This window comes from Gymnodraco acuticeps, unplaced genomic scaffold (assembly GCF_902827175.1).
Source record: "Gymnodraco acuticeps unplaced genomic scaffold, fGymAcu1.1, whole genome shotgun sequence".
NCBI lineage: Eukaryota > Metazoa > Chordata > Actinopteri > Perciformes > Bathydraconidae > Gymnodraco > Gymnodraco acuticeps.
In genome coordinates this window covers 136,955-162,446 of record NW_022991767.1, presented here as the reverse complement: position 1 = coordinate 162,446, position 25,492 = coordinate 136,955, and the positions used below count along the sequence as shown (strand labels likewise).

The 25,492-nt window shown below is 43.5% G+C and overlaps 1 protein-coding gene across 1 annotated transcript in view; it reads left to right on the top strand.

Moving 5' to 3' along the window:
* Positions 1-17,123: 17,123 nt before the first annotated feature.
* The window catches only part of LOC117535113 (protein FAM184A-like), a gene marked incomplete at its 3' end in the record, with an annotated part of 139,565 nt that continues 131,196 nt past the window's right edge, over positions 17,124-25,492 (top strand). Inside the window, 1 exon segment of the mRNA XM_034199444.1 lies at positions 17,124-17,827. Coding sequence (XP_034055335.1) covers positions 17,666-17,827 — 162 coding nt within the window.

Here is a 25,492-nt window from a genome sequence, read left to right as displayed (position 1 = left end):
AGTGAAAATGCATGTTTTATTTATAATTTTTTACACATCATTCAGAATATTTAAATTTGACCATCAGGGAGTAAAACATTTCTTAGTTTATCAGATGATTCTGATATGATGAGCCTAAAAACAAATATATTGTAATCCAACTTTTTACATCTGTTTAAATTCATGCTGCACCATGTTAGGTCCACTCCCCACTTGTAAAAATAATACTTTACCCCTGCTTACACCTATATGCCATCACCGTGAGCTGATTATCGAGCCTTCTGTCACGATCTGTCTTTATGGTGTTTTGTCTTGTCTTGTTTCATGTTTTATGTTGAAAGGTCTTCACTTCCTGTCTTGCCTGTTTCTGTCTGCGTTGTGTCTTGTTTAAGTCTGTCTGTGGTTCCCGGTCGTTAGTTTCCCTGGTGTGTCTAATTTACCCGATTGTGTTCACCTGGTGTCCCTGTGTTTTCTCCTCCCTCCTCACCTGTGTCTTGTTTCTGTGATTAGTCTTGTGTGAATTTAAGTTCTGGTTTTTCTGTCTGTCTTTGTCGGTTCGTCTTTTGTCATGACTTGTTCGTCGGTGAGTGTTCTGGTTTGTCGTTGTTATCACCTAGCCTTGAAATAAAGGAATTGTCACTTTATTCTGCATTTGGGTCCTACCTGCTTCACACACCGTGACAGAACGAACCGACCACAAAATGGACCCAGCAGATGATCCATGGGAGTTTGCATTACAGCATTTAACCTTCTATCTGGCTTGCTGCTTCGATTGGTGGAAGGGAGCATCCAGTGTTCGGCAGAAGAGGGCCGCTCTGGTAGAGGCGCTCCGGTTGGCAGCAGAGAAACCATGTTTTGTTGAGTTTTTACCTGACTGGATTTTGGACTTCCTTCAAGCATGTGATTCCAGGCATGCTAGCTCCCTGTCTCCCAATTCCCAACCTGGCACCACACGCCTTGGTGGGTTCCGCCTGAAGTCAACCCGTGCTTCTGCCCCAGTTCCTGCTCCTGTCCAGGAGTCGTATTCCGGAACTCGTCTGGCTTATAGAGGTCCACGGAGTATTCAGGAGGCTGCTAAGAGGAGTCGTCGCAAGGCCAGGCTAGCAGCCCGAGCCCCAGCAGCCATGGTTCCGGCTCCAGTACAGGCCCCAACAGCCATGGTTCCGGCTCCAGTGCCGGACCCAGCAGCCATGGTTCCGTGCTCCAGTACCATCCCACATAGCCATGGTACCGTGCTCCAGTACCATCCCACGCAGCCATGGATCCGTGTTCCGGTTCCTTGCCCAGCAGCCATGGTTCCAGCTCCAGTGCCGGCCCCAGCAGCCATGTTTCCGGCTCCAAAACCGGCCCACACAGCCATGATCCAGGCTTCAGCTCCGGACCTTACAGCCATGTTTCCGGCTCCAGAACTGGATCTTACAACCGTGGTCCCTGCACCAGAGCTGGCCCATACAGCCATGGTTCCGGCCCCAGTTCCAGCCATGATTCTGGCTCAAGTACCGGGCCCAGCAGCCATGGTTCCGGCCCCAGTTCCAGCCATGGTTCCGGCTCAAGTACCGGCTCAAGCAGTCATGGTCCCGACTCCAGCACCTCGTCTCCTGCTGGCTCCCCAGCCGACGCCAGCTCCCCGAGTCTTGTCGGCGTACCGGCCGACTCCAGCACCTCGTCTCCTGTTGGCTCTCCAGCCAACACCAGCTCCCCGAGTCTTGTCGGCGTACCGGCCGACTCCAGTACCTCGTCTCCTGCTGGCTCTCCAGCCAACACCAGCTCCCCGTGTCCTGTCGGCGTACCGACCGACACAAGTTCCCTCTCAAGTCCCCTCTCAAGTTCCTACCCGAGTCCCCTCTCCAGTTCCTACTCGAGTCCCCTCTCGAGTCCCCTCTCCAGTCACCTCTCAAGTTCCTACCCGAGTCCCCTCTCGAGTCCCCTCTCCAGTTCCCTCTCGAGTCCCCTCTCCAGTTCCCTCTCCAGTCCCCTCTCCAGTTCCCTCTCGAGTTCCCCCAGTTCCCTCCTTTAGTCCCCTCTCTAGTCCCTCCTCTAGTTCCCCTCGCGAGTTCCCTTCTCTAGTTCCTCCTCTAGTCCCTCCTCTAGTCCCTCCTCTAGTTCCCCTCTCGAGTCTCCTCTCGAGTTCCCCCTTGGTTCCCCTCTCGAGTCTCCTCTCGAGTTCCCCCTTGGTTCCCCTCTCGAGTCTCCTCTCGAGTTCCCCCTTGGTTCCCCTCTCGAGTCTCCTCTCGAGTTCCCCCTTGGTTCCCCTCTCGAGTCTCCTCTCGAGTCTCCCCTTGGTTCCCCTCTCGAGTCTCCTCTCGAGTCTCCTCTCGAGTCACGTCTCAAGTCCCTACCCAATGTCCTGGTCCGTTGGAGGTTCCGCTGGGGGTCCTGCCAACTCCATGTCCTGTCCCGTTGGAGGTCCCGCCGTCTACTCTCCTGCCAGGGGTCCTGCCAGCTCCTTGTCCTGTCTCGTTGGAGGTCCCGCCGACTACTCTCCTGCCGGGGGTCCTGCCAACCCTTTGTCCTGTGCCGTTGGAGGCCCCACCGACTACTCTCCTGCCGGGGGTCCTGCCAACCCTTTGTCCTGTCCCATTGGAGGTCCCGCCGTCTACTCTCCTGCCGGGGGTCCTGCCAACCCTTTGTCCTGTCCAATTGGAGGTCCCGCCGTCTACTCTCCTGCCGGGGGTCCTGCCAACCCTTTGTCCTGTCTCGTTGGAGATCCCGCCGTCTACTCTCCTGCCGGGGGTCCTGCCAACCCTTTGTCCTGTGCCGTTGGAGGCCCCGCCGACTACTCTCCTGCCGGGGGTCCTGCCAACCCTTTGTCCTGTGCCATTGAAGGCCCCGCCGACTACTCTCCTGCCGGGGGTCCTGCCAACCCCTTGTCCTGTTCCGTTGGAGGTCCCGCCATCCTCTGTCTCGCCGGGGGTCCTGCCAATCCCGTGTCCTGGTCTTCTTCCGTGGGAGATCCTGCCGAGGCCTGTCCCACCAGCTCCGGTTCCTGTCCGGCCGACACCGGGTCCTGCCCGGCCTCCAGAGCTCTCTGGTCTTCGCCCTCGAGCCCGGCCCTCTGTGAGCCGTGGTCTTCGCCCTCGATCCCTCCCCTCTGTGAGCCGTCGTCTTCGCCCTCGATCCCGGCCCCCTGAGAGCCGCGGTCTTTGCCCTCGATCCCGGCCCTCTGTGAGCTCTGGTCTTCGCCCGCGATCCCGGCCCCCTGACTCTTCCTGCCGCTGCCCTCGTCCTCGAGCCCGGCCCCCTGACTCTTCCTGCCGCTGCCTTCGCCCTCATGCTCGGCCGCCCGAGTCCCCCACCTTAGACTCTGCCTTGCCCCCGGGCCGTCCGCCCGAATCCCCCTTTTTGAACTCTGCCTTGCCCCCGGGCCGTCCGCCCGAGATCCCTTCCTGGTCCTCTGCTGTGCCTCTGGGCGGTCAGCTCAGTCCCGTCCTCCTGACCCCCTCCACCCACCCTGGTGGCCTAGTGATACGCCCTAACCCTAACCCAGTGGTTTATCTATCTAATGCTGGTTTGCTAAGGACATACATATCTAGCTAATGTGTGTGTGTTAACCTTTATATATACAGTCTATGGTGTTAACACATTAGCATATCTAGCTAACGTTATTTTGCTAAGGACATTAGCATATTTAGCTAAGTGCTATTTTTGCTGCCTTAGAAGATTTGCAAATCTAGCTAATGTTAGTTTTCCAAGACTATTAGCATATACAACTTATTATTATTAGTTATTGGGGAGATTGGACAGGAAACAATGGAACCAGATGCAATGTATTGATTGTATGCAATAAATACACAGCGCTATAGACTACAGTGGCATGTAAACTTTATTTATTGAAAAGGAAATGTGATTAACTTTTTCACTATGGGTCCTGATGTTTGAGGTGGGTCTGAGCCTGTTGCCATGCAGCAGGAGTATACTGGTCCAATGATGCTATCCTACAACGAATATGTCCTTATCCAAACATTAGTAAGACATGATCACACTGACCAGCCAGCTTTTGATTAGTTAACAATAGCATGTAACCTCACACAGTTAATGCTTACTTAGGGGTCACAGAAGGTGATGTTGCTGCTTTATGAAAACATTTTTACTGGAGCTGCAGTTAAGATCTGACTGATAAGCTTTGAATTTATCTATTACTGCTTCCTGTGTAAAACTTGCTCACACTATAACCTTCTGCGGAGTTAGGCAATTATGTTTGAATCTGATCGTTTGCCCTGCAGTGTTAACGCTGCACGCTGGATATTTCAGCGAGCAAAGTGAGATTAGATTGTTGTGTTTATTACGTTGTCAACTTTATTACTTTTTGGGAGAGCCACCGGGCTCACCTAATTGGATTGTGGTAGTCTGAATTCCCCTCGGCACGAGCAAGCTTAAACCTATAACATATTCCAATTATTAAGCTTGAGGAAATGAAGCGGGATGTGTGCCTTAATTTTATACCGGCTAAAAATAGAAACACAGATGGATGACAAACAAATGTGTGTCGACTGTATGTGTTTGTAGTTTCTGAACCAATCCCCCAACACAATGACACACAATAGAGAGCAGTCCATCATTTTGTTGCACCAGATGCGATCCATGTTCCCACAGCTCCCCCCATTTTCATTTGTCTCTGAAACACCAGCACACCTCCTGTGTTTTTCTCGCCTTAGTCATTTTTAATGTGTCAGAAATACTAACACAATGTACACAAACAGGGGAACGCACATCATAGATCTTCATTAGCCCTGCTTTGCTCTGTCATGTTGTGATTTCAAAAGCTGATTTCCATTCAGTCGGCCACAGCTGAGCCAGCACGTCCCTCTTCATTATTCATCAAGAGCCACTTTAATGAGGATGTGCCCCATTTACAAATCACCACACACTGTGATCAGTCTTTACATTAATGCTGGCATCACATACATATTTCATAAATGATCGGCAAAAATATGAAGCCATTAGTCTGTGCAAGGACTAAAGTAGTGGTGGGAAATATGATGTCTTCCGGTAGAGGAGTATCTGTCATGTTTAAACACTTTTTAATACATACATGTGATGTAATACATTGATTGTATGATATTTGAAGTTCTTTTACAGGGTTTTTCAGTTAGTGGGACTGATTTAACCTCCATTTACAACTTCATTTCATAAAAGTATAATTTGTCCTGCCCAATCAAGTGCAGCAATGCTAACAAGAGTGATGGAAATGCTAGTCAAAATATGCACCCACACAATCCTGAGGTCTCGTCAACCAAAAATACTGTGTTTACTATGGGTGTGCAGGACCTTGTTAGCCAAAAACAGTAAGGTCCTCCCAAGTTTACTTCTTGTTCACGTGGGTTTGCTATCCTGGCTCCAAGATGGTGGAATGAGCAGGACAGCAGATAGCTTGCACATCTTCCAGCGCAAACTGAAAACTCATCTCTTTCGACTCCACTTCGAGCGATAGAATTACTAACAAAGCACTTATATACTAATAAAGGACTGGCTTATCTAAAGCCAGTTGAGTAGCACTTGAAATGTTTGGCTCTATGAAACCTGATGTACTTATATGATTCTGTTTTCTTCAAGGTTGTATCTTCCTGGTCGAATGTACTTATTGTAAGTCGCTTTGGATAAAAGCGTCAGCTAAATGTAATGTAATGTAATGTTGTCATTTTGTAATTCCTATCTTATTTTGTTACTCACCTGTCCTCTCGTTTCAGAGTCACCACTTCCTGCCCTTGATCACATGTGTAGTCAGTTATTCTCACCTGTGACCCATTATCATCCCTCTCACTGTGTATTTAGTCTGCGTTCCCATTCCCCTCGTTGCCAGTTGTACCGCAGAGTCAAGTGTTCAAGCAGTTCTTCCCCTAGTGTTCATCATGTACCTCATCTTGCTATGTTACCTGACCCTGCGTTAGCCTACTCCTCTGTCTGTTTTAGTTTGACTGATCCACCGTGTCCCAACCTGTAAAGACTGTTTTCAAACTAAAGCCTTTGTCTCTAAGTCTTGCTGTTGAGTTGCCTTTGTTCACATTCCCATCAAATAATTATATAAGATGGTTTTTAAATTGAAAACTTTAGAAAGTTCCCTATATGGAGATGTACATTAACTTCCATAAACCAAATCGTATTCAAAGCAAGAGCAGGCTTTCCTGACTTTTTGGATAGTCAAAAAGTAAAAAAATACACTTTTTATTCCACTATATTTGTTTTAATTGCTTACATGTCAACTAATAAGTTATGGTAAGATAAGACTTTATTCATCCTGAAGGAAATGGTTGTGCCAGAGATACAAAAATATAATAAACTATTTCATAGTCTTTTATTATTATTTAAAAAAATGTTTGTTGATTTTATTAATTTTTGATTTTATTAATTTTTGATTTTATTAATTTTTGATTTTATTAATCTGTGTGAATCTTTGCTGTCCTGTTTTTTCACGCTTACCCTGTTGTTGCTTTGTACAACGGCATTTCCCCTCGGGATTAATAAAGGTTCATCTTATCTTATCTTAAACACAGCAGCACAATAATAATAAAACTACAGTGCAGTACAACGAGCAATTCAATAACTACAGAATAAACATAGATGGTCACATAATTAATGTAAATATTAACAGTATTTAGTATTCAGTCGTGCAAAAGCTGTAGTGGTAGTTACGTAATTGCACGTTATATGATATATTATAATAGGTGTATCTACCCAGCAGTATACAGTACAGAGTCATTCATATTGGCTCAAGCTGTAACGCATTGCGATTATAATACAACATCCAAAATATCTGAATACTTCATCCACCTCCGATTTCCATCACAAATGTTGAGCTAATTTGGGCAAACAGTTCTGATAAAAGCAGAGATGGATGTTGGTACCACAGGTTTCTGTTTTTCTCTCCTGACATAAATGACATCACACACACACACACACACACACACACACACCACACACACACACACACCACACACACACACACCACACACACACACACACACACACACACACACACACACACACACACACACACACACACACACACACACACACACACACACACACACACAGAGTGGTGTTCCCTCTTCCCTTCAGAATCCAGAACTGCTGCTAATGTTCCCTAAAAATCGTCCTTTTTCCGTTCCATTCCCCTCCAACCACCGCCTGCAGCAGCTGCTTCTCCTGATGAACACAGCTGCTGCAGGGCCTGGTAGGCGACTCTTTCCTGGTGCGGGGTGCAGACCTGTGGCTCAGGGGAAACACTGCCACTCTGTGTGTGTGTGTGTGTGTGTGTGTGTGTGTGTGTGTGTGTGTGTGTGTGTGTGTGTGTGTGTGTGTGTGTGTGTGTGTGGTGTGTGTGTGTGTGTGTGTGTGTGTGTGTGTGTGTGTGTGTGTGTGTGTGTGTGTGTGTGTGTCAGGAGAGAAAAACAGAAACCTGTGGTACCAACATCCATCTCTGCTTTTATCACAGAGTGAAGAAGTGTTTGCCAAATTACACAACTTTAATACTAATACTAGTTCAAATGCATTCTGGTGTACGATATATCTGAATAGAGAATTTCTGTGTCACATCTGCTGTAATTGCAAACACATGAGGCCACATTTGCTCATTTATAATCCTATCAATGGGGGTGACAGTCCTGTTGTCCTTTATTTGGCTCAAACTTGTTATACAATCATTTCAAATTATTTGAATATTTCATGCGTGTACAACACTTTGCCACAGAGAATTACAAGTGTTTGCATGATTAAAGTCAATCTACTCCCAGACTGGACCAATCAGAGCAGTGCAGATGAACAATACGTACAACCTTAGGAGATACAATTTACCAATACTTGCAGTGACAAAAGAAAATATCTAAAAACAAGAAGTGTTTTGAAAGAGCGTACTAGAAATCTATCTACTACTACTACAAAGATTTTATAAAAATACAAAGCAAAAATCCCATAAATGAATCATCCAATAGTCTAAGTCCAAAAAGTCTTATATAATATATCATACAAACACATTGCATTTGTTAACAATACATTACCCAGTGACATAGACATTAGGACTATACAGGAAACAGTTATATTAGCACATAATATTGACTTTCTTACAAAAAGTTGAATATTGAAATACTTACTAGCAACAAAAACACAACAACATCACATCGTAGCGAGATCATGTATTTTTAGGTAATTGCAATCAAACCACCTTTTTTGTCATTATTTATCCCTCAGTAAATAAGCCTGGTTGCCGGTGACAGAGTGTCCAGCATTTACAGTACATGGTCACTTACTGTAATACGATGTGTCCAAACACAGGATGTATTAAACAAAGTGACACGAGGCTGATGTTATTCTGTTCCTGTCGCTTAAGATGAATTTGTTGCAAAACCGAGAAAGAAAGCCAAGGGTCCTCTTTGAGTGTATCTTAGTGTTATTGATTTGCTGATATGAGGAGAGGAATAAAAGTCCCCTGGCACTCCACCTCAATGCCATACACATAAAGCCAAAGGAAAGTGGCCTTCAAAGGCCTGGGCTCAGTAAATAATGGTTGTTTTCCCTATAACAGTCTCAGTTAACAGAAGAATACTGATACAAATGCAGTTTAATAGCCCGGCCTATGGGACCGAACATCCATAATTCAGACACATTTCTCAAATTAAGCCTTATGGGGAGATCAACGCCCTGAAATGTGAATGTTTTTTTTAACCCTTTTGACACTAAAATGTGAACGTACAAGTAAGAATTACACCATGAGTGCAGTTATCTCTCTAAACAGATTCTGCTTTATATGCATTCAAACATTAATTGTTATTTTGGGGAAACTGTGTTGGCTTCAGAAGCGTTGATGTTATTTCTGAAAATTGGACAGAGCTAGTCTGTATGCTAAACTAAGCTAAGCTAAACACTTCTCAGTTCCATCTCTGCAGAGACAAATCTAAGTCATTTGAAGAAATACTGGTATCCACTTCCTTGCCGAAGGGAAAAGTGATAGCAGTCCCTTGAGGCAGTAATGCTCAATAAAGTCAGAGGATTTACAAAATGACTTAAATTCTTCCATCTTCATCAAAAAATATGTAAAACTATTTCAATTGAAAGAAATCCAAAGTCGGTTGCTAGCATGGCTATAAGAAAGAACGTACAAAAGGTGTCTTTGCTCTAAGATGATTTTACAGAAGTGTATCCTGCTGACCAGATAACATCTCGTCAGTCATCGGCTTGTACTGAATGTTTTATTCTGTGTATAAGCTGGGGATTTGTAGGTCTTGGTGGTAAATGCTTGTAGATGCAGGGATTTGTCTGAGCTCATTGATGCTCCCTGCTACGGCCGTGGGTATCTGCATATAAACCAACAACTGAGCCAGTGTGATAACCTTGTACGCTGTAATGAATCATTTCAGCACCTGGGAGCTTAATCCCCCTATTGATGGACCTTCAGGCTGTTTTATTATTTTACCACATAATAAATGCACTCTATGAATACTTACCAATGCTTCCTCCAATACCTAAACACAGACAACTTTAAATTGTCTCTGTCTACTAAAGGTTTTAAAGAGTTATTGACCCACAAAGCCTCAGTGAACAGTGATCATGAAATGTGTGCACTGTGTATACTTGTACTTCTCACATTGTGAATCTTTAAAAATAAATTAACCCTTTACTGAGCCCCTTAGTTATTTATTTTTTTAAAAACCAGAGCAGATTTACTACTGAAATTGTTGAGTCATTTTTGAAACAGTGGGCTGAAATAACATCTAGCAGCAGTAAGCCAGATAATTTGGTTAGCATTAGCTTTGTGAGCTGGTTGAAAACAAAAAATATATATAATATACCAACACAGTCTCACGGCATTAATAATAATTCCTTACATTTATTATAGCGCTTTTTCAATGAATCAAAGCGCTTTACATATACACATATATCATACATGCAATGGTCAGATACTGTGGACAATACCCACAGGAGCAAGTTCAGGTGAAGTGTCTTGCCCAAGGACACACCGGCTTTACAGATGCAGCAGCGGCGGGTTTCACCCCTTGATCTGATGATCATTGCACAGCGCACTGCGCCACACCGTCCATCTTCACGCCTCGAGGTCATCGAGGCGCTTTTACAAGTACACATTGGCATTGTGTGTTATAGTCACAAAATTAATCTATTGATTCGTGTTCACCAACACGATTTTCGCATTTTTTTCGTGTCACACAGAACGATTTTCAAAGCAATGTAAATAATAACAAATTTGAAGGAAAAAGAGATTACAAAAAATACAGATTGCAGTATTCTGAAACAGAACGAATTTATAAATTGGTAGTATGTTTCGTGCCTGTACCAAATAATAACAAATAAAAATACAGATTTCAGTATTCTGAGGCTCTGAGCCCCATTACTTTTCCTCGAGGACGGCAAAGAAACTCAGACATTACACAATTTAAAATAAAAGGGTTAGTGTTAGACTTAGGGTAAGATATTGAGTAAGAAAATGTTTTTATGAACCACACAGCTTCTGGTCTTCCCAGACCTGACGTGGTGCAGGCACGAAACATACTACCAATAGAAATGCATTGCTTTTAATATTGTTCTGTGTGACACGAAAAAAATGCAAAAATCGTGTTGGTGAACACGAATCAATAGATTTAATTATTTTCGTGACTATAACACGAAATGCCGTCATATACAGTTGTGCTTTATTGTATAACATTATGCTCTTGATAGCTGCCTACATGATATCATTTTAAAGGACTAAACCTTGGCTAGCGTACAACCTATCATTATGAGTATGGTGGTTAGACGGACATGCTAACAATGCAGCCAAATTTGAGGCAGGTAAATCCACTTTCATCATGTCTATTGGGATTAGAGAAAACCATAATTGTAAATAAAGATATACTCTGCAGTGCCCAATCACAGTAACAGCATATTAAGACCTTTAGATCTTGTAAAGTAAATTGAATATTAATGTTTTTAAAAGGCTAAAGCTCTTGGTTTCAGTTGTGCAGCATTTGGTTGTCATATTGTATCATTTATGTGCGGTTAAACAGGAAGTGGAACATTGAGAGTTTACATTATTTTAATCACCAGATGGTGCGCAAGGTTTTAATCTTTAAACATGCAATGTCGTGCAAGCTGAGGAGAACACATTCATATTAGCCGCTCATAAATCTTCTTTTGTGGAAGTACCCTGACTGCTAAGACAGTATGAACACCATGAACTTATCCATGGTTTAGCACATTTAACAGTCATTGTGTTTCATTGGGAGGTATTTCTCTTAAAAAGGTACATGTTATGGTACAGATAATTATGTCATTTACATATTTGCTTTTAGTTGAAGTGTATGCAAAATGTGTAAATGTATGTTGTGTACAAATACATTAAGAAAAACGAAGAAAGAAGAAATGTCCTGAATAAATACATATAATCAGTTCATAACCAGTATGGAATTGCATAATCAAGGCTCTCAGGAATACATATGCTCCTGAAAGATTGCCATGAAAAAAGCTTTCAATATCAACATTTTAGTTGTGATATAAGAAAAAAATAGCTTGTCAACTCGGGGGAAATAACCGAACATGACAGCATTGTTACTGTAGGTGTAAAAATCTAACTTCCCCTGTTTCATTTTTTAAAGTTTACCACACAGACTTTACAATTCGACAGCAGGACAACCGTGACATGCCTATAAAGGAGGGGATAATATAAATAGTATCGCTGAGAAGTGAGCCCCTGGGGATAAGTCATTCATGATCTCAATACCGTCTTGGTTCTAAAATTTAAATTGACACCAGAACTTTTACTTTTTTTCCCTGTTAGGCTTTTCAACAGACAAACTATTAAATATATAGGGTGTCGGGTAAAGTTGCAGACAAATCAAGAATATGTAAAAACGACAACAATGTTTTATAGACATTGAAACCTGTGTTTTCATTGTATGTATGTATTTTGTATTTTTACATTACATTGCATTTAGCTGACTCTTTTATCCAAAGCGACTTACAATAAGTGCGTTCGACCAACAAAATACAACCTTGAAGAAAACAGAATCATATAAGTACATCAGCTTTCATAGAGCAAAAACATTTCAAGTGCTACTCAACTGGCTTTAGATAAGCCAGTCCTTTATTAGTATATAAGTGCTTTGTTAATAGTTCTATCGCTCGAGGTGGAGTCGAAAGAGATGAGTTTTCTGTCTGCGCCGGAAGGTGTGTAAGCTATCTGCTGTCCTGATGTCGATGGGGAGCTCATTCCACCATCTTGGAGCCAGGATAGCAAACCCACGTGTTTTTGCTGATGGGAACTTGGGTCCCCTTCGCAGCGAGGGTGCAGCGAGCCGTTTGGTTGATGCAGAGCGGAGTGCACGTACTGGGGTGTACGGTTTAACCATGTCCTGGATGTAGGAAGGGCCAGATCCATTCACAGCATGGTACGCAAGTACCATTGTCTTGAAGTGGATTCTAGCAGTTACCGGAAGCCAGTGAAGGGAGCGGAGGAGCGGCGTGGTGTGGGAGAATTTAGGAAGGTTGAAGACCAGACGAGCCGCTGCATTCTGGATGAGCTGCAGAGGTCGGATGGTACATGCAGGTAGACCAGCCAGGAGGGAGTTGCAGTAGTCTAGGCGTGAGATGACGAGAGCCTGGACCAGAACCTGCGTCACTTTCTGGGTCAGTTGGGGACGTATCTTCCTGATGTTGTAAAGCGTGTATCTGCAGCAGCGGGTTGTAGCAGCTATGTTTGCAGTGAAGGACAGGTTGTTATCTAGGGTCACACTCAGATTCCTTGCAGTCTGAGTCGGGGAAACAACTGAGGTGCCGATGTTGATTGTTAGGTCAAGAGTGGGACAATCTTTTCCCGGAAGGAAAAGCAGTTCAGTCTTGTCAAGGTTGAGCTTGAGGTGGTGAGCAGACATCCACTGAGAGATGTCAGCTAGACAAGCAGAGATGTGTGCGACGACCTGGGTCTCTGAGCGGGGAAAGGACAGAATTAATTGGGTGTCGTCAGCGTAGCAGTGGTATGAAAAACCATGCAGGCTAATGACTGATCCGAGCGAGTTTGTGTACAAGGAGAAGAGGAGGGGACCAAGAACAGAGCCCTGAGGGACCCCTGTAGTTAATTGACAAGGGTCGGACTCCGACCCTCTCCAAGTAACCCTGTAGGTGCGGTCTTTGAGGTATGAGGTGAGGAGGGAAAGTGCAGAGCCTGAAACTCCAAGTTCTTGGAGAGTGCGAAGGAGGATCTGATGATTCACCGTGTCGAATGCAGCAGACAGATCCAAAAGGATGACAGAGGAGAGGGAGGCTGCCTTAGCCGTGTGCAGTTCCTCAGTGACAGCAAGGAGGGCAGTTTCTGTGGAGTGACCTGCCTTGAAACCAGACTGGTGCGGATCCAGAAGGTTGTTCTGATGGAGATCTTATCTTGAAAGAAAGTGCTTTTTGCCTGAGAGATCGAAGCAGAGAAAGAGGAGAGGAGAGCCTGATAGGTTAGGAGGTCGTCACGGTGTTTGGATTTCCACCATTTCCGCTCTGCTGCCCGAAGGACGGTTCTATTAGCACGCAGTGCGTCATTTAGCCAGGGAGCAGGAGGGGACTGACGAGCCTGCCGAGATGTGAGAGGACAGAGAGAGTCCAGAGAGGATGAGAGAGTAGAGAGGAGAGTTTCTGCAGCAGAGTTTGGAGGCAGGAGTTGGAACGAGTCAGAGGAAGGGAGGGCTGAGAGCACCGATGAGGCAAAGGTAGAGGGGGAGAGGGAACAAAGGTTACGGCGGACAGGTGCAGGATGAGAAGAGATTAGTTTGTTATGTTTGGAAAGGGGTAGAGAGAATGAAATGATGAAGTGATCGGATGTGTGGAGCGGGTTTACAGAGAGGTTAGAAGTAGTGCAGTTCCTTGAGAATATGAGATCAAGGACATTGCCAGTTTTATGAGTTGGTGGGGATGGAGACAGTGAGAAAGCAAAGATGGTTAAAAGAGATGTTAGTTTGTCTATCTTCCCTGTCTGGAGCAGTAGCGTGGCGTGGGAAAAAAATTAGGGGAAGCCAATAATACGTCCTTTGTTTTGGGTCGGGGGTGTGGTGGTCAATATAATAACGTAACCAGATGAGTGATTACAGCACCCGGTATCATTTTACACACATTTGTATCATACAGATGCAGGACTTACACACGCCTGTTATCTAACTGACAGGTCCGCACGCACTCTCCAGTCCAAACTCTAATAAGCATTCATTCACAAACTAAATCAGGAGACCTTTAACGTTTTACGTCCGATTCGCTCCTTTTTTCCTCGCTGTACACAGCTCCAGTTTGGGCATCGGCCTATCATCAGATTGTATTTGTTGTTGCTGCTGTAGCGGAAGTTTAGTACAATTATTTTTGAGTAAATACTCCAAATCTTCACCCTCCATAATTGCACTTGCTTCAGTTGCTTGCTACTTTCTAACGGCGGTGAGAGTGGTGCAGTGACGCTATCTATCTTCTATCGATTCGATTTATGATTCGAAAATTATAAAAGTAGGGTAGACATGTGGATATTATCCGACTGAACACAACGTGCATTTATCTAACAGGTTCGTTTTCCACTGACCTTATTTCGAGCTATCTTCCAAAATCCTATGGAGAAATCCCATTGCTTTCTGTCGAGGGAACCCGAGCGCAGTTTACTTCCGGGTTTTAGGATGCGTCACTGCAACACTAAATTGATGTGATTTGATTGGATTGTGAGGCAAGGGAAGCCAGCCGCCTCTGACTTCCCTTGGCATGGCCCTGACCAATCACAGGTTGGCAGGGGCATCACGTGAGCCTCATCTGATTGGTCAATCTCTCAATTTTTTTTCACCAAGGGAAGCCAATTTCGGCTAGCCTCCTCTCGCAGCAGAGAGTGCAATCTACTGTTTCACCATAACATCTAGAGGGGCGCTGTTTCACTCTTTGTAAAATACTCAATGAGAATGGGGGAGAGACGGGCCGGCAGCAACACACAACAAAGAATTTCCGAAACTAAACGAAGTGTTTTTATTTATTTATTACAATTATAACTACACTCCGAAAAAACAGGGGAAGCCTGGCTTCCCTTGGCCTCCAGGAGAAAACGCCACTGGTCTGGAGGTTGAAGTCTCCGAGAAGTGCAGTGGGAGGGCCAGTTTCAGGGATTTGTGAGAGGAGATTATCGAATTCCTCCAAGAAGTCCCCCAAGGCGCCTGGTGGAGGGTAGAGAACAACAATGGTTAATTGTATAGGATGGGTTACTGTGACGGCATGGAATTCAAAGGTGGAAGGAGTGAAGTTAGGTAGCTTGAAGAGGGAAAAGCTCCATTTGGGAGAGAGTAGGAGACCAGTGCCACCTCCTCTGCCAGTGGTTCTGGGTGTATGGGAGATGGAATATGCTGTGGAGAGAGCTGCTGGGGTGGATGTGTTGGATGGAGGAATCCAGGTCTCAGTGAGAGCAAGGAAATCCAGGGACTGCAGGGAGGCGTGGCCAGAGATGAAGTCAGCCTTAGGAACAGCTGACTGGCAATTCCACAGGCCCCCTGAAACTATAGATGTTGGATCTCAGTGGATCATGTGGGATAGACGAGAGCAGGCCGGTTATATCGATTACAGGATACACGGGGCCAGTGATAATTGCGAGAAGACACATGAACAGGAATGGTGAAAATACACATGATTAAAGCATGAGGGGCTAAAAAAAAACAAATAAAAAAAACAAACACCAGCACTACTTAGCTCAATCAAAGTAGGATTTGCCTCCTCTTTGCCACCCTCGTAACTCCCGCAGGACTCTAATGTCTTTGTCAGTTTTACTCCCGCAGGACTCTAATGTCTTAGACTGTCTGACGCTGAAGCTGACGCTCCAGGAAAGTGCTACCTAAAATGGACACCTGATTGCTGAGTTCTCACAGCTGTGGGGCCACGTCCCTTTAATTAGTTAACTCTCTGCAGCAGTTGTTATTGTGTCTTTACAGTGGCCCAATGGTTTTACAATTAGCCTACATTAAACCCTAAGTTATAAAGTTATGAGTTTAACCCTTATACAGTTACACCTACTCAATAAAGCTCTTAGTATTCTACAAATGTTTAAATCAAAGTTAACCCTAGCAGTCAGTTAGTTCAGTTTTAAGGTTTCAGTCAAATTACTTGTCCCAAGTTTCTGCCTGACAGATACTGTAGCGGGTTTGAGATTTTAAAATCACAATTTCAGTCAGATCAACTACAGAGCATTTATACAGAGTACACACACTGAAACAGAGAAGTCTAAAAACAGAATGTTACTCACACAATTCTAGAAGTCACCAGTTGTTATCCTGTCAAAATCGATTTGCACACTGTATTTATTTTCTTAATCTCTTATGTAACTGGTATTTCACTTGTTGACTTGTTGTTGTCACAGCACATCGATGGTGAAAGTGAATGGGTGTAAATCCACCTCACTAAACAAATTAAATCCAGATGACTCAAACTAATTATGTATAATAAGTGAGTGTTTGCATTTTCTCTCAACCTTCATAGGGGCTTTTATTTGATGAAATGCAATGTCATTTAGTCCATAATAGTCAACATTGGGGGGGGGGATGGGGGGGGGAGACATCTGCCAAGGGTCAAAAATCTATTTAAAAGAAAAAAATGTACACATTAATGCCTAATTGTGTTTTCCTTTTTTCTTATTTCACTGTTTGTAATGGAAGATATTACGAATTAATAAATGAAAAACATAACATAAATAATGTATGCATAACTATATTAAATCAAGTCCATGACATTGTTGGCAAGGTTCATAAAAAATATTTTATGTATTTTTCCATATTTACAAATCAACTTCTGATCCTATATTATTCTCTCCAGTCATCTTTTTCATAACACTTACCAACAATATCACAATCAACCGTAATATATGAGATTAAACACTATTATATTATAGTTGTTTTCACTTTTCACATTTAAAAGTAACGACATCAAGACTGACAGTTCAGCGTATGACATTGCTTGTTAACAATGTGGTATTTTTGTATACGTATATTTAATCAATACATTGACGTAGATATGACCCCGCATATTAGTTAATTTCCCCCTCATTGTTATTTAAATTATAATCCCTATATTGCAATCAACCCCCGCCCCTTGAACGTCACACTTCGCTTTCACCACATTCGCAGGATCGCTCACACGTCAATGTTTTGATTTTTCCCACACCACCTGAAGGCAGCGCTGCTCCCATCCTACGTGAATGCAGCATAAACTGTTGAGGTGATCCATGGCAACAGAGAAGCCAGTCCTACACACACACACCTCCAATCTCTACACACTCTCCGTCAATGTAGCCGGAATGCAGCGAGGAGGAATCACTCTTAACCGATAGAAAAAACATCCAGCATCAAGGTGACCGACCGGGAGCCTGTCAGTCAGCTGCCCCGAAAACAAGCTCCACATCCCGGCAGGTGACAGCAGACAGGACCGCTGCAAACGGACGCTTTTTGTCCACGGACAAGATGGTAGTAGCAAACGTTTCTGGGGCTTAAAAACCTGAAAAATCACCTTTTGGTGTATTATTATCCGGATGCAAGCAAAAATGAATCCTAATTTTAACACTTTGTGGGCTAAAAAGGCTTCATATATTTGATTTTTTTTTCAAAGTGTTGCCGGAAAAAAACGCTCACTTGCTCCAGAGCTCTCCACTGGTTTCTACTGAGAGCCGTGCAGTTTAATATTACAGTCCATATATCTCTTATCAGAAAGCATAATCGTGAAGATGGCGACTGGGTCGGGTTGGCAGCAGTATTACTGCCCTGCCGGTCAGGGGAAATTTAGTTCATCCACGGGAACCAGCATGTCGTTTCAGACTGGCATCGCCATGGAATATACCCAAGACCTGCACCTGAAGATGAGCAAGAAAATAGCACAGCTAACAAAGGTAAGGAGTGCTGAATGAGGCCTCTCAGCTGTGTATCACCCCTCAGGTTTAGACCCTTTAACTACCGTTCTGGTGTGAGAATGGAGCACCAAACTCCCTTAGGAATGTTTGCCAATTTAGTGTTGCATCTCCTATTGGTAAGATTTCCCTAATTGGTATAACAATACATTCAATTAAGCCTACATTTCAAATGTATTTGTGTACTTTCGGCCTTCATTAAACCCCAAAATCATTTATTTTCCACATTGAAATGATTCACTTTCACAATTGATTCACGCTTCCACACTGCTCACTAATGCTGTATTTAGTGTTGGAAATAAGAGCTGAACACTTGATTAAAGTTGGATTTTTTTATTAAAAAACATGCTGCTTGGTATTTAATTGAATGCCGAATTAACACAAAGCTTCCATTTAATTGATAAAATTTATTATTTGATAGTACAAATGCATGGATTAAAGTAAAAAAGCAAAGATACCTTAAATAGGTAACATTCTCTACGGAGTTTGGCGCACATTCCTGTTTCCACTTGTAAAAATACGCTTTGGAGGCATGAGCTGCCTGAAGGCAAACCCGGTTTGTTTCAAATGCTGCATCCATCAATATCGGCTCATTAGTCACGACAACAATCAGATCAGTCATTAATCACCTGTAGCAGCTCAGAGTGTGCTGGCATTTTGTTTTACTTGTTAATGTGGTTCTGGGGGCTTATACATAATTATGCAGCTAAATAAGGCACTTTCTCCAAACTTTGATCCTTCATGATGACAAGCATACTAGGAAATGAGACATAGATTGAACATAAGACTCAGGCTTGTTGATAACTGGGCATTTGATTATGCTGTTGCATTCATACAATTCCCTTTGCTGCCTCCTTGTTTGCTTATTCGGAATATTTTATGATATGCCTTGCAATTCCCCTGTTGTTATGCCAGAGTGTATGTGTGTGGAATAAGAAATGTGTGCCTTTTTGATGTACAATACTCTTAAATATGTATTCATACAGCATGCAGTTCTAGGAAGTAGAACATGTGTACTGTTTATATAGTAGATTCAGGAGCTCATTAACTGGAATTATCTCAGTTAAACATTTCATTTGCTTTGGCCCAGCTGATGGGGATGCACGCCGCCTGTACCTGTGTGCTTTCAAGGGCATTTCAAATGTGTTTTTGCCCGAGGAGTGGTGCTTTCATCTCTCACTTTCCAAAATGACAGGGTTCAAACTTCTAACACAGCCTTTCCACCACATTCACCCCGGGTCAAAGCTTGTTTACGGTTCCAGGTTGTTATTATGGTGGAGCTGTATGGGTCTGACGGGCCTCGGGCTCACACAGGCTTCCAGGTGGCTTTTTTGGAGAGGCCTTCTCTTTAATACTGATACCTCAACTCCGTTACACTCTCCAAGGACTTGCTACTAACACCAATATAAGATGTGTGCTCTCGGTATTTCTCTTTGTTGCTGAAGACGTGGAGGCAAAAAATAAATCATAATTCAGCAGCCTTTGACTAGGTGTGTGCCGAGGCTTAGTGCAGTGTAGGCTCTTTTGAGTCACATTGAAATAGGGAAACAACTTTTTTTTAACGTTGTTGGCTTATTCTCCACACCATGGCATCCTGTATATCCACACCTGGATGCATACAACATCATTTCTTATTGTCAATGTAAAGGTATTTTTACTTGTTAAGTAAGCATATTATGCAAAACCATTTGTACCAATATACACCTTTTTAAACAGTAATGCCCCGATGGCCTTGAGCCTTTTTAATTATGTAGCCGACTATGATTTGTTATTTCCAAGTTTGTAGTTGTTTGTGATTCCTATGCCTGAAATTCTTATTGAGACATTTTTAGTAATAAATAAGGAATCAAAATAGTTCTCAAACAGTGGCATGTATTTGATTTATTTAGCAGAATCCAGTACAAACACTGAATTAATTTGAAAAGTAAATATGTCTACATAACACATCACAGTTGGTTTTAAATGACTTCACCTCCATGGTAAAATAATCATGTTTTTGCCACATTTTCACTTGGATATGTAGAGTTATTCAGACCTGCATGTTTCCGAAAGGTCACTTTGCAATGCCAAGCAACAACACCCCAAAAAAAGGTTACAAAATAAAATCCCTTTTGGGAAATAATGCAACAAGATAATTCACCGGCTGTGTTAAGTATGCAATATTAATGCACAATTAAGTTCTTCTACATTTCAGGTCATACCTTGAAAGGACAGGCCAAGCATGCATAAGCTTTTGTGGGCCTCTGCAAAGGATTACATGCATTACATTGTGAAATGTAAAACATCATGCAGCGTTATAAAGCCGTGTAGAGAGCCTTGTTTCAGATTCAGACTTAGGGACATTTGCTGTGGCAATTGGATGAGTGCATCACAGATGACTTAAGTGCAGCTGTGTAGTACATCAAATAAATAATTGAATAATCCATCACAAAGCAAAATGAAGAATTTCAAGCATTGTGATTACAGAATTGCTCCTGGTTCTCAGTATTTCCTTGATTATGACATCAGAATCAATTCGAAGCTGAGGTGAGCAGTATTTCCTGCTACCAAATAAAACAATAGAGCATTATTTTAACATGTCAAGTCACACACACTCCCACAGGCGTCACATCTGAGCCTCGTATCTCCCGTGCCTTGTTGTATTAATCCACAGCAGAATGGGCCGATAGCGCGGGACCATCTGCTCACGCTGACCGCTGATCTCCGTGGGCCAGAGCCGCATTCAGGGATACATAGCAACCTTGAAGTGTGTGAGCAGCTCTCTGACACATGACATGCTGAATGAAAGATGAGGCTCACTGGAGAGTGATTGCGGCATCTCCATTTCTTATCTCATACTGACTGACTGGCCTACAAGTTTAATCCTGAGTGACTTTTTGTGTTCTTTGTATTTTATTCCGATTGATCAAGATCAGCTCCCTTTTTAGTCTGACACTCTTATATTCTGAATGTCTTTTTCTTGTCTGTTATATTTTGGGGCAAGTTGACTGGACGCTGATTTCTATTGATGTACTCTTGTACCCTAAGCCTTTTAAATAAGACCTATTGTGCTGATGTTCAGGTTCATATCAGTATATGGGACATGTCTCCATGCTTTAATGTTCAAAAAGCTCTTTATTCTTCTCATACTGCCTGTGCTGCAGCACCTCTTTTCACCCTCTGTCTGAAACCAGAGCCCAGTCTGCTCTGATTGGTTAGCTGGCCGGCTCTGCTATGATTGGTCAACCGCTTAGAGAAGTCCCTCCCCTTAGCCAATTACGTCCAATGTGTTGAAGCGCTAGTCAATAGTAGCCCCAGTTTTAAATGGTGATGTCACTATGTTGCAGAAGTAAACAAAGGACTCCAATGGAGGCGTTTCAGGCAGGGGGGGGGGGGGGGGGGGAGTGTGTGGGAGAGAAACTCCCTCTGGAGGGAACACAGGGATTGCAGCCTTTGCAGACCATTGACATGCACAAAAACACACTACCGAAAAGGCAAACCCATGATAGCATAATTGGGCTTCTTTAAAGAGAGTTCTCGGCTCTATAGACACTTTTACATGGTCAGTAAATCAGTCGATGTCTGCTATTCTCCCGTGGCATTGAACTTCACGATTGGTGATGCAAGACTTGTTTGCTGTTATTTAAGGCTTCTTGCAGTAATTTGTAATCCCATAAAGCTGCTTTCCGCCCCTTTGTAGAGTTCAGGCTCAGCAACCGTCATCATTTTTTGGAAAACCGTATTTCATACTGTAAATTACACTCTCTGACAGTTTTTTCTTTAATGTAGTGCCTCTGACAAAAAGGAGGCAATGAAGGGGTTTTGCTGCTATGGCAACAAGTTTTATATAAATCATAATTCAGGGCAATGGCATGTAAGAAGTGGGCCGAGGAATTTTAAATCGCTGAGCCTCATTTAAAATGCTGTCCTCAGTGAATCTGAAGTTTCTGGTGGTTGGTCAGAGCGTTTGCAGGGTATCATTTTGCATCTCCAGGGGAATGCCATAAAAAGGTATTACCTAGCTGTGTGTGTGTGTGTGTGTGTGTGTGTGTGTGTGTGTGTGTGTGTGTGTGTGTGTGTGTGTGTGAGATCAGCCATGCCTGAGTGACTTCAGTGTCAGAGTGAGTCAGAAATAGACCTCTGAGATCTCCATGTATTTCTAGACGAAGCGATTGAAAGAGACAGAGATGGGGAAATACTGTAGTTTGTGTGAGTGTGTTTGCAAGTAATCATGTTGACGAATAGCCCGTTTTGAAATAATATTTCTTAACATCTACTAATATCCTCCTGCCTTTTGAACATTTCTGCATTTCTAACAATTCTAATGATTTTGTGCAGCACACTGGGGAATCAGTTCTTCAAATAATGGGAGAATATGACAATTTTGGCTCATTGCGTCTGTGTAATGGCGGAAATCGCTGCTGAAAACACAAACAAATGTGCCGTCATCTCTTGGCAGCAACATTAAAGCCAAGATGTGTGCGTGTGTGTGTGTGTGTGTGTGTGTGTGCGTGTGTGTGTGTGTTGATGCCATAATCCAGGGGTGGTGGTGCAGTGATCTGTGTAGCTGGGACAGGGTTAGAGAGCAGATGGTCCAAACAACATGACTCCAGACTTGGGAATAGAGTGGGGCTGTTAGGGATAAACCCTTCCTACTGGTCATTCAAAAGCAAAGCTATACTGGTTTAAAAAGTATAATATTATTATGTATGTTTTCTAATTCAAATGCAGAATTCCCTGACAAATCTGTCAAGCAAATGAAACAATCGAGTATTCAGAACATGTGTTGTGACTTGTTCTTCTGGCAGAGTAGAAAACACCCCTACTACAGTTGTGGCTGTTAGTATTATCAGTCATAGTAATTCGTATCAGCTCAACATCTGTTGCTCGGCTAAATTAAGACAACAAAGGGAAGCCTGGGTTATTAAAACCTTGATAATATCTGAAAGAAACACACATTCTAAGCATACTCACAAGTCACCGATTAGAAGCAGTTACTGGAATTTAGCAGTGGAGATGTCACTTCCTGTGTATTGAAAATGATTTATTTTTCACACAGACACCTGGCATGTACTGTCTGACAAGTGTGTGTGGTGTAAAAGGTGTAGTGTGAGAGAGACTAAACATGCAGAGTGACATCCCATTATAAGCTATTATGTATCACATAAAACAGGAAGTGCCGAATGGAGCGATGCCGCCGCTTGAAGGCCTGCACGGCTTTTTTCTGGAGATGACAAACTGTAAAGATTGGCCCTCACAGCGGCTCGGAGTACCGGGCCGTGAATTCAAACTTTGTTATCTCTGAATATAATTTCAGGTGAATGAAAACACAGAGCCAAGTCTTGTGCCTGAATGAGTGTTAAATAGTAGAGAAAGAGACTTTTTTTTTTACTTAACTTCCCTCGTGTGTGTGTGTCTTCTGCAGGAGTATAGCTTATTAACCTCTGCAGGATGTTCCATCGCTGATTGTCACAATTCACTGTCAGATTTCATTAAGATATGCCCACACACACGTAGGTACACTTACACAGACAGTGAGAAAAATATGGGTGAAAGGGAGGTGCACACTGGCTTCAAGCACTCTCCAGTCTGAATAAAACACTGCTGACATGCCTGTTGACTTACACACATGCTCGGATGCTCACAGATACACACAGTGGCCTGCAGATTAGCGAGGTGTGTGTGTGATTTGATGAGTCATTCTTAATGTTTGACCTTGGATGTCTTCTTAGCCTTAGGACAGCCAGAAGCTACATCTGCCACTATTCCTCTTAGTTGCAATAACAGGCAAAACAGAGGCTTCATTCAGAATAATTAGTTTGATAACTTTTGCCTAGCAGCCATACTATTCTGGCAACTTCAAAACCCCTACAATTGAGACTTTTAAAAAATGCAGCTGCTTTTTTGTTACAGGCAGAAAAAATAACTTTTGGAAACAATACTGCAGACACTAATGTTTATTTCTTGATTAGGACTTGATGTATCCTTTCCTGATTAGTAACGCCCATAGCACTTTAGTGGAAGAAAACAAACATCAGCGTTGATTTCTGTGCTTCCAGTTGTTAATTCAACCTTGACAACGGAGCTCATGCATTAATTGATGACATGTCTATGCTATTGCTGTTGTGCAGTTACATTTAAAAGCAACGGCGATGCTCGATTGGCTGATATGTGCGGCTGCAGGGGCGCCGTAAGGGGGTGAAAAGGATCATTCTAAGGGTCCGTGACTGACAGGGGCCCAAACTATTTTAGAACATTTAGAAAAAAATGTTTAAGTAACCCATGTGATATCTTTTCACGGGGCCCAAAATCCCTGTGCGACTGATTTGTCAGACAAATATTCTTCTTTTGTCTTTGTGTAAAGTCTCCTGAGAGCCAGTCAGTTTGTCTTCCACCTCCAGTATGATGGAGGTTTGTCTGTAAACACAGCCAGTGTGTTTTTATTATTACCTTTTTATGAGAGGTCTGACCTGAACTCATTCCAGCGTGGTGTGGTGGGATTGTACTCCGCAGACTGTAAGAGCCGTAATGAAACCAGCCTCAATGGTTCACCGAGTGACGACTATTAAATCAGGTCTTTCAGGGCATTACATTTATTGTGTCACAATATTACAAACTAGTGACGTAAATCCAACATTTCTTTGAATTTCTTTCACCCTCTGTCTGAAACCCAGTCTGTTCTGATTGGTTAGCTGGCCGGCTTTGTTGTGATTGGTCAACCAATAAGACATGTCCCGCCCTTAGCGTACAATGTGTTGGAGAGTGTGAAGCTGACAATTGAGCGGCCCGACCAAGAAAGGAGGCAGAGGCAGAACGTCCAAAATTATAACCCGGTGTGGGCATTTACCTTCGTCACATTTCCTTACCCCTCTCCCGAGGAAGCACAGTGTCCTAAAAGTCTCGGCTTCGGGACAACCAACGCCGCCTCCTGCTGCTTGTCTCTCGTCTCCTGCTGCTTCAGTAGCCGTGGCCCCCTGGTCAGTTCCAGGCATAGCCACCCCCAGCCGCGGTTCCTCTCTTTGGTCCCTCTTCTTTCCTCTCGTCATTTTCACCTCCTCGCTTGATCGAATCCCACTTCTGACACCAATTGTGAAGCTGACAATTGAGCGGCCCGACCAAGCAAGGAGGCAGAGGCAGAACGTCCAAAATTATAACCCGGTGTGGGCATTTATTAAAACATGAACACATTACACACAGCCTCAATCCTGCTGCTGCTGCTGTTCACGTGAGCCCAGCCTGCAGCCACCAGGATCTCACACACACTGCTTGCCTCTAACAGACAGGGAAACAGAGCCTAAATACCCACACACACTAATCAGCAACTAGACACAGGTGAGGGGGGAGGAGACAACACAGGGCACCAGGTGCACACAATCCAGCAACAGACATAACGGGAGGGGGAACACTTTTCAAACACAAACATATAACTGAACAGAAGTACACGCATACAAACCCAACTAAACGCAGTCAGCACTTGAACAATTAATCCCACTTAACGCTATGATGTCTACACCCCCACATATCATTTGCACCCAGATTATTCTTAACCGCTGTCATTCTAGCATAAGCACTTTCGGCGCTCTCGCTAACTCCACTATCTTGTCAGGCGGAGCCGAGGACCCGACCAGCACCTGCCAGACGACATTTCAATTAATACGGTTTAATCCT